The 10,804-nt window shown below is 41.4% G+C and overlaps 1 protein-coding gene across 1 annotated transcript in view; it reads left to right on the top strand.

Annotated features, from left to right (window-relative positions):
- The first annotated feature begins 518 nt into the window (after nucleotides 1–518).
- LOC121540238 (voltage-dependent R-type calcium channel subunit alpha-1E-like) overlaps nucleotides 519–10,804 on the top strand; it is a 130,734-nt gene continuing 120,448 nt past the window's right edge. Inside the window, 3 exon segments of the mRNA XM_045207621.1 lie at nucleotides 519–610; nucleotides 1,430–1,433; nucleotides 1,878–2,017. Coding sequence (XP_045063556.1) covers nucleotides 519–610; nucleotides 1,430–1,433; nucleotides 1,878–2,017 — 236 coding nt within the window.

The raw sequence follows: 10,804 nt of genomic DNA, 5'->3' as shown, positions 1-10,804 counted from the left end.
CAGAGTCTCCTGCCCCTCTCCTTTCCATGGCTGGCTAGATGGCCTCAGGGCATTGTGAGGAGCTGACAGTCAGGGTCTCTGTGCATCAGGCAGCTGTATGGAGGAGAGGAGGAGGGAGGCAGCAGCAGCACTGCCAGGTGCTCAGCAGCAGGCTGGATTAACACTGGTCTGCCTGCCAACAGAGAAGTCAGAAGAATAGATGCATTCTGACATTTAATCAATGAGAGGGATTTTCATCAGATGTCTTAGGAATGTGAGGCAGTAGGAAGGGGGTGTTTTAGATAGGTGGGATGATACTGTCATCCTTGTCATTCTGTATGGGGATTATTAGGCCTCAGCACTCTCTATGATATCTCTCTCATTTTGGGACTGAAATACTGCATTATGTCTTTGTTTTGTAATCTCACAGGTTACTTTATTTGGAAAACTGTGACAAAAATTAGGAGAATAGAGTTTATGTTAAGTATATTGTGACAAAGTATTCTTCCTTAACTTGTTGCTTCACTCCATTTGAGTACATGATCCTCGCCACCATCATCGCCAACTGTATCGTCCTGGCCTTGGAGCAGCACCTGCCTGGAGAGGACAAGACCCCATGTCCAAGAGACTGGTGAGTAAACCATCTACCAATACACTGTGTTTTAAGTCAGTCGTCATCAGTGGGATTCTCCATACTTGCAGAAGTTTCTTTCAAAAACACAATTTCCCTCCCAATTCCTTATTCATGAAATTTGGTATTTAATTGTAATCTGACATTTTCTCCAAAGATTGGAGAGAAATGGATAGTTGCAACAAAAAGAGAACACTTAATATTGTTTTATGACTTTAGAATACATTGTTAGCTTGGAAATTAGTTGTTTTATTTTATTTTAGTGTTTGTTGTTGTTATTATTTGATTTGTATGTTTTTGTTATTTTATAGTATGTGTTGACTAAGATTGGGGATGGGGTGGGGCCGCCAGGGGTATGTTTGGGATGGGGGTGAGAGGATGGGGTTGTTCAAAAAGGGGGGGGAAATTGTATTGTTTTTATAGATTTTATTGCCATTGTGATCCAATAAAAACAATTGTTCCGAAAAAATGAAATAATTGTTTGTTAAAGGCATATAATAAATGTCTGAGTTACTGTGTATTTCCTGCATTATGTATGAATTAATTCTGAATGCAGTATACCTATTGAGCCATTGCATAGACCATAAAGGTCCAAATTGGTCCTCTGAGTTCCCTGCTGCCTCAGAATGCAAAATCATTGATTATCTTTAAGACACATTTAACATGTGTAACAATGTTACACTTTAACCAAACAAAGTACAAATAACTGTATATACTATAGCATTATATAAAAGTGGTGTTTTTGGCATGTCACAGTTATCCCCTCTAACCCGTTAGTAGCTTGTTAGTTTTACAGTTGTGTTTTATTGTTTCCTCCAGTAGAGTGTGAAACTACCTGGATTAATTGGTTCTCATTCGATAAATAGCTATGACAGCTATTATATATATATATATATATATATATATATATATATATATATATATATATTATCATGCTAATTGTACATCTGTGAGCACATGAGAGTGCTTACCTGCCTGCTGAGAGAAAAATTTAATTAGCCCTTTGAAAAGGGAAAAACATAAATGATTGCTTGTTATGTACTGTAGTATATGTATTCTTTAGGGGAATGTTTCATTATATGTGTTTAATTTTCAACAGATGTAAGTGTTTTTCCATTAACCTAAAGCGTGATAAATGTGTCCACACAAATGCTGTTACTGTATATGCTTTGTTCTGTAACCTTTCATGTTATCATGACCACTTTGTACTGTAGTTAACATTTACATTTTAGTCATTTTGTCTGATATGTCAATTTTTTATTCACAGGAAAAGACAGAGCCTTACTTCATTGGGATGTTCTGCTTTGAAGCTGGGATTAAAGTGGTGGCGTTGGGATTTGTATTCCATAAAGGCTCCTACCTGAGAAACGGCTGGAACATCATGGATTTCATTGTGGTTCTGAGTGGGTGAGTACGGTAGGCTGTCTCAGTCAGCTGAAACACTACAGGACTGTTAATATACTGCTGTATAACACCCTCCTGTTTCAACCCCCTGTTCATGGCTGCTTGCTCAAATAAGACTGGTGTATTGCACTTGCACTAGCCTAGTTCATTATATTGATTTTTGAAAGGTTTTATTGAATGTTCATCAATGTTCTTGGCATGTTTAACAGACTGTTTCATGTGTATTTGACTTTATCAGATGTATGTTGTTAATTTCCTGGAAGGAGTTAATTTAATTTCTGAGGCAAATATCGTGGCACATCTTCTCAGTTCAGATGCCAAGAACAAAACACTGTCCGTGGAATAATCAAATCTTGCGGACGTATAGCTTTAGGGCTCTTAGTGTCTTCAACTAAAATAACACACAAGAATACAGTTCACCTTTAGGCTTTTACACACAATGGAAAGGAATATATGTTTCCACTGTCTAGACTCCTGGAGCAAATGATTGCAGTGGACAATGAAAAGGTTACTACAGGTTATTTGCTGATCTAAAAGGGGTAAGGGATTCTCTTGAGAGGCTGAGGACGAAGACAGTTTATCTTCCTAACAGCACTGCCTGTTACATTTGAGTCATTTAGCAGATGCTCTTATCCAGAGCAATTATTGTTAAGTGCCTTGCAGATTTTTCACCTAGTGAACTCGGGGATTCGAACCAGCGAACTTTCGGTTACGGGCCCAAGGTGCTTAACTGCTAGGCTACACGCCACCTCTGTTGAAAACAGCAGGGCCAACTCTGGTTCAATACACACACATACGCACACAGATGAAATATTAATCCATTCCATAGTGCAAAAGTACAAAGGGTGGCAAGGTTCTTACAGAATTTTACATGATTCTCTGCGTTTCATTATTAATGAGCGCAGGCTCACAGTGCTGAATAAGGCCCAGCTCTCTGCTGAAAGGAGGAGAGGAAAAGGAGGAGAGGAGAAAGGGATGGGGTGGGAGAGGAGTGTCAGACTGGTGCTGTGGAGCCATGTCCTTAAAGCTCTGATAATGTCTCCTCACCCACAGTGCCCATCACCCCCAACCTCACCCCTCCTCTCTGGCTGTGTGTCTTGATGTGTGTGTGGATGGTCATATGTGGAGATGTTATGCCTTGTCAGATATTCCCAGCCAGGTGAGAGGGGAGTGGTCTGGCTGTAGCTACTCTTCTTCTGCATTACATTTACATTACATTTTAGTAATTTAGCAGACGCTCTTATCCAGAGCAACTTACAGTTAGTGAGTGCATACATTTTTCATACTGGCCCCCCGTGGAAAACGAACCCACCACACCACAGCCCAAAGTAGAGATTTAATTAAAACCCAGCAAGGAGCAGTGAATTCAAATGGATTGGGTTACTCCGCTGACTTTCTCCGTAGACTCCTCTCATCTGGCCTCATTTTCCCCCTAAATGACCTGTCGTATCTAACCTTTGAGATACACGATTACTACTCTACTCAGACATTTGTCTTCTCACACTGCGTATATTGATACATTTTCCTCTTCAGGTTTTACATTACATTATTTTCAGGGATATGTGCCGGGTGAGTGCATTCCAATCTCTTGATACCAAATCTTGTACTTTTAGGGCTCTATCTTTGGCTGGTGCCAAGGCGGCGAAAGTGTCAAACGCGCGTTAGTTGGCAATTTCGCAATGTAGAAACTGGTGCTCTGGCATTTTCCACCCCTTGCACCAGGTTTGGCAATTTACCTGTCTAACATCAGCTCGCGTGCACTGAGGTGGGATGGGTGGTAATATTTGAGGTGTGTCCTTCAAAACAAGTGCAAAAGTGACAATTTCATGGAGCACAAATTGTGAGATTTAAGACCAACGAAAAGCAGGTCTTAGCGGTAACGCAGATGGTAATGACATTGATTTGAGAGTGGAAGCGCAACCTATCCAGCTGTGATGCACAGTGCCCATATGCTCATGTAACAAGAGGGGAAATGTCCATTTTGGGCCGTTAACCCTCGTAATTAGAAACATAAGAAATTAATCACCAAAGCTTAATTAAAAGAATACGTTTAGGAGCAGCAACAGTGAGCGGACATCCCCTTTCTATCAGTATTTTAGCCAGCTCCTGTTATTATTTTGGACATACGTAAAACCCCCTCCATGTAGGCTACCTGTGTCCACATGCCCATCATGAAATGAGAGATGAGTTGATGCAGGTGGTGACCCTCGTAGTTAGAAACATTTAAGTTATTTTCCTCTAACAATTGCTTGTTTCATTTCATTAAAAACCTAAACTTATTAGAATGATTCACCGTCCTTGGCTTTATGGTGAGAAAATCCATCGCTCGCATGCAATGCAATTTAGGAGCCTTATTTTAAGCCTTATCAATAGGCTAGTGAATTTAATCTTGCTTATTGACAACGTTTGGCATGTCCATGGCTCAGACATGGAAAACAAAATGTAATTTACGGTAGGCCTAGCCCTTATATCAGTGTGAATGCTATGTTTAACAATATACTGAATTTCCGTATCGAAGCCATGCAATTACTTACAATGTGAGCTACAAACATGTTCAACATATTTAGCAACGATGGGAAAGCCTACACACATGTTGTTATTTTGTTTATGATAGGTTAATTAACAAACTAGGCTATAATGGACTAACATTCGAATTGGAGTTGATGACAACGCAATACATAAAAGACCGTAAATACACAACTTGAAGCATGGAGCACGTTCTGATTGGCCTTTGAGGGGTCAAGCCTCGACACCTACAACTTATTTATTAATCAAAACCTAGCCCTTTCACGCCACCGCCAGCTACTGTGCATATAATTCCCACTGTGAAAATAACAAAAATATTTCTGACACAGCCCCAACCTGTAGGGCTACCGCCAGTGCTAAGATTTACTATTGCGTTAGGTTCGTTAAAATTGAGCCCTTAACCCCCTAAAATCGATTGACACACCTGTGCGTCAATCTAATTAACATAATTTAAAACATCCCCATCAGAATCCGTCTTTTTAAGCTAGAGATATCTGGTTTTTGAATGGGTTGCGTCTCAATCCACTGCATCTGCCTATGTTGGCCTTCCGCATCTGCGGTGGAAAGTGGCAGACATACAGCGCTGTTTGTCAGACCAGGAGACATAATGAAAACGTCTGTAGCATCCGAACGGTTAGGTCTACAAACTAACATAGCAGTAAAGTCCAAATTCAATATTTTATCTAATCATTTTTCAATATAATTTTGTTTATACCAACAGGGGTCCTAAAATTCAAAATCAAATAGCTAAACAATTCCATATTGTGGTGAATGATGGACGGAGTCAGGCGCAGGAGTAAAATAACCGAATGCAGATTTATTCCTTCCAGACATACAATGCGCCTACAACGGCAATCGAAACAGGTACAGGGGAAACAATCCTCCCTGACCAAACACAGTCTCAGAAAATACAATAAATGTAATGACACAGGGGAAAATCAACCCTGGCAAAATAAATGAGAGAGTATCTCAACCGAGCTACTCTCCTCCCACATAGAACAATCACTCACAAAGACAAGGGGCAGAGGGAACACTTATACACAGACTAATTAGGGGATGAGCACCAGGTGTGTGTGATTGACAAGACAAGACAAGTGGAGTGATGAGAATGGGAGCGGCAGTAGCTAGTGAGCCGGTGACGACGAACGCCGAAACCTGCCCGAACAAGGAGGGGAGGCAGCCTCGGCGGAAGTCATGACACATACAGTGGGGGAAAAAAGTATTTAGTCAGCCACCAATTGTGCAAGTTCTCCCACTTAAAAAGATGAGAGAGGCCTGTAATTTTCATCATAGGTACACGTCAACTATGACAGACAAAATGAGAAAAGAAATCCAGAAAATCACATTGTAGGATTTTTTATGAATTTATTTGCAAATTATGGTGGAAAATAAGTATTTGGTCAATAACAAAAGTTTCTCAATACTTTGTTATATACCCTTTGTTGGCAATGACACAGGTCAAACGTTTTCTGTAAGTCTTCACAAGGTTTTCACACACTGTTGCTGGTATTTTGGCCCATTCCTCCATGCAGATCTCCTCTAGAGCAGTGATGTTTTGGGGCTGTCGCTGGGCAACACGGACTTTCAACTCCCTCCAAAGATTTTCTATGGGGTTGAGATCTGGAGACTGGCTAGGCCACTCCAGGACCTTGAAATGCTTCTTACGAAGCCACTCCTTCGTTGCCCGGCGGTGTGTTTGGGATCATTGTCATGCTGAAAGACCCAGCCACGTTTCATCTTCAATGCCCTTGCTGATGGAAGGAGGTTTTCACTCAAAATCTCACGATACATGGCCCCATTCATTCTTTCCTTTACACGGATCAGTCGTCCTGGTCCCTTTGCAGAAAAACAGCCCCAAAGCATGATGTTTCCACCCCCATGCTTCACAGTAGGTATGGTGTTCTTTGGATGCAACTCAGCATTCTTTGTCCTCCAAACACGAGAGAGTTGAATTTTTACCCAAAAGTTATATTTTGGTTTCATCTGACCATATGATATTCTCCCAATCCTCTTCTGGATCATCCAAATGCACTCTAGCAAACTTCAGACGGGCCTGGACATGTACTGGCTTAAGCAGGGGGACACGTCTGGCACTGCAGGATTTGAGTCCCTGGCGGCGTAGTGTGTTACTGATGGTAGGCTTTGTTACTTTGGTCCCAGCTCTCTGCAGGTCATTCACTAGGTCCCCCCGTGTGGTTCTGGGATTTTTGCTCACCGTTCTTGTGATCATTTTGACCCCACGGGGTGAGATCTTGCGTGGAGCCCCAGATCGAGGGAGATTATCAGTGGTCTTGTATGTCTTCCATTTCCTAATAATTGCTCCCACAGTTGATTTCTTCAAACCAAGCTGCTTACCTATTGCAGATTCAGTATTCCCAGCCTGGTGCTGGTCTACAATTTTGTTTCTGGTGTCCTTTGACAGCTCTTTGGTCTTGGCCATAGTGGAGTTTGGAGTGTGACTGTTTGAGGTTGTGGACAGGTGTCTTTTATACTGATAACAAGTTCAAACAGGTGCCATTAATACAGGTAATGAGTGGAGGACAGAGGAGCCTCTTAAAGAAGAAGTTACAGGTCTGTGAGAGCCAGAAATCTTGCTTGTTTGTAGGTGACCAAATACTTATTTTCCACCATAATTTGCAAATAAATTCATTAAAAATCCTACAATGTGATTTTCTGGAATTTTTTTCCTCAATTTGTCTGTTATAGTTGACGTGTACCTATAATGAAAATTCAGGCCTCTCTCATCTTTTTAAGTGGGAGAACTTGCACAATTGGTGGCTGACTAAATACTTTTTTACCCCACTGTATGTTATCTTAGTATAACCCCCCCCCCCCCCCCAAAGGCTTAGACTTTTAGAGGTTAATGTCAGACAATAGCAATGTAAATAGAATATAAAATGAATCAAAAACTGTCTGCTTATGAGATCATTTTGCTAATTTCCTCAAATTGCTTGGTTTACCAGGCATACAGTATTGACATTGGTAGAGGCCAGTGCCGATTTTAGCATGTAAATCTTGGGGGGATGCTGCTGAGCAAAGCCACTACACAACACAACACTAAACAATACATTAATTGCACTATAACGGTGACAAACGGTGCCCACAAACTGTTAGGGCCTACATAAAGCTGTCCCAACAGCAGAGTCCCAACAGCAGTCCCAACACCTTACCACTGCTACACCTGGCTATCAGCGGAGCCTTGTCTGGCAGCGAATTTACTGCCTTTAAAAAAAAATATAGCTGATCTGGCTGACTTGCTTAAACAAATGTGGTTTCTACTGACAATTGAGATGTACAAACTATGGCATAAGGGGACGACAAGCGGATAAAATTCAATCCGTAATTTCAATTAAGACATTGATGAGCAAGCTAGGACCGACATAGTCAATATACAGTGAGGGAAAAAAGTATTTCATCCCCTGCTGATTTTGTACGTTTGCCCACTGACAAAGACATGATCAGTCTATAATTTTAATGGTAGGTTTATTTGAACAGTGAGAGACAGAATAACAACAAAAAAAATCCAGAAAAACGCATGTCAAAAATGTTATAAATTGATTTGCATTTTAATGAGGGAAATAAGTATTTGACCCCTCTGCAAAACATGACTTAGTACATGGTGGCAAACCCTTGTTGGCAATCACAGAGGTCAGACGACATGTCAGGAGGGATTTTGTCCCACTCCTCTTTGCAGATCTTCTCCAAGTCATTAAGGTTTCGAGGCTGACGTTTGGCAACTCGAACCTTCAGCTCCCTCCACAGATTTTCTATGGGATTAAGGTCTGGAGACTGGCTAGGCCACTCCAGGACCTTAATGTGCTTATTTTTGAGCCACTCCTTTGTTGCCTTGGCCATGTGTTTTGGGTCATTGTCATGCTGGAATACCCATCCACGACCCATTTTCAATGCCCTGGCTGAGGGAAGGAGGTTCTCACCCAAGATTTTACGTCCCTTTGATGTGGTGAAGTTGTCCTGTCCCCTTAGCAGAAAAACACCCCCAAAGCATAATGTTTCCACCTCCATGTTTGACAGTGGGGATGGTGTTCTTGCGGTCATAGGCAGCATTCCTCCTCCTCCAAACACGGCGAGTTGAGTTGATGCCAAAGAGCTCCATTTTGGTCTCATCTGACCACAACACTTTCACCTAGTTCTCCTCTGAATCATTCAGATGTTCATTGGCAAACTTCAGACGGCCCTGTATATGTGCTTTCTTGAGCAGAGGGACCTTGCGGGCACTGCAGGATTTCAGTCCTTCACAGCGTAGTGTGTTACCAATTGTTTTCTTGGTGACTATGGTCCCAGCTGCCTTGAGATCATTGACAAGATCCTCCCGTGTAGTTCTGGGCTGATTCCTCACCGTTCTCATGATCATTGCAACTCCACGAGGTGAGATCTTGCATGGAGCCCCAGGCCGAGGGAGATTGACAGCTCTTTTGTGTTTCTTCCATTTGCGAATAATCGCACCAACTGTTGTCACCTTCTCACCAAGCTGCTTGGCGATGATCTTGTAGCCCATTCCAGCCTTGTGTAGGTCTACAATCTTGTCCCTGACATCCTTGGAGAGCTCTTTGGTCTTGGCCATGGTGGAGGTTTGGAATCGGATTGATTGATTGCTTCTGTGGACAGGTGTCTTTTATACAGGTAACAAGCTGAGATTAGGAGCACTCCCTTTAAGAGTGTGCTCCTAATCTCAGCTCGGTAACTGTATAAAAGACACCTGGGAGCCAGAAATCTTTCTGATTGAGAGGGGGTCAAATACTTATTTCCCTCATTAAAATGCAAATCAATTCATAACATTTTTTACATGCGTTTTTTCTGGATTTTTATGTTGTTATTCTGTCTCTTACTGTTCAAATAAACCTACCATTAAAATTATAGACTGATCATTTCTTTGTCAGTGGGCAAATGTACAAAATCAGCAGGGGATCAAATACTTTTTTCCCTCACTGTAACTATTTATTCAGCACTTTTTAAATGTACAGCGACAGAATTCAGAACATGGGCCGTTCTTACAGTGTTCTCCCTGTATACGAAGTCAGAATCGTAAGATAAATAAAGGGGGCATATAAGCAGGCAATGATAGCTCTTACAATATTCCATGATTACATTTCTCTAAAACAGGTTACAGGCTACATGTGCACCACCAAGTCAGAACAGTAGGCGAAATTAAGAGGGGATAATAGACCAAATTATTAGGGTGAGGCACATGGGCTACCAACAGTTTACTACACAACAAACACTTAGTATTACTTTCTTAGCTACAATATACATATCTCCCTGGCATATTACGTCATTTATGCAGCAGCATACAATACATTTTTGGACTCACCTTGTTGTGCTGTGCTCACTTGAACAGGAAGGTGGCGCGGAGGTCCTTTGTGGGCAAATTTTGTCATCAAACTTTGTCATCAAAGTCTGGCATTCTCTGGCTTTATGGTGCTTTCAAGACAACTGGGAACTCTGAAAAAAACAAGGTTGAATCATGATGATGTCAGTGATCTTCAGGTTGTAGCTCTAGAAAGAGGACAGAGTTCCCGATTTACAATTCCGAGTTGGATGACCATTCAAAACGTATTTTCCTAGTCGGAGCTTGTTTTTTCCTGAGTTCCCAGTTGTCTTGAACTCACTGAAGTAAGATTTCCCAGTTCCGAGTTAACAGTTGTTTTGAGTGCGGCAGAAATCATGCTGGATTGACAGCATGGCCCATGTTGAAAGTTGATCATTTTAAGCTTGGAAAAGAGACCCATAAACCAGACTTGGGACCACACAGCCACTCCACTGAATAGCAGGCTAGTGATTGCTTTGCAATGCTTGCAGTTAGCCACTAATTCCTTCCAAACCACTCATTGTTGAATATGCGATTTCCAACTTGTTGTGTAATGTTTATGTCCAATGGCCGATGCGTATAGATACGTTTTATCTATAATTTCTCTTCATTATTTCTCTTCATATGACAAGGATTAAAAAGGATTTGCCAGTAGATTGTTTTTTTGTTTTTTTATATATATATATATATATATATATATAATAAGCCATTTAGCAGACGCTTTTATCCAAAGCGACTTACAATCATGTGTGCATACATTTTTACGTATGTGTGGTCCCGGGGATCGAACCCACTACCCTGGCGTTACAAACGCCATGCTCTACCAATTGAGCTACAGAGGACCATATATATATATACACACAGTGGGGAGAACAAGTATTTGATACACTGCCGATTTTGCAGGTTTTCCTACTTACAAAGCATGTAGAGGTCTGTAA

Source organism: Coregonus clupeaformis, chromosome 26 (genome assembly GCF_020615455.1).
Source record: "Coregonus clupeaformis isolate EN_2021a chromosome 26, ASM2061545v1, whole genome shotgun sequence".
In the NCBI taxonomy this organism is placed as follows: Eukaryota; Metazoa; Chordata; class Actinopteri; order Salmoniformes; family Salmonidae; genus Coregonus; species Coregonus clupeaformis.
The sequence above is the reverse complement of the archived record's forward strand: the minus strand, read 5'-3'. Positions and strand labels throughout refer to the sequence as shown.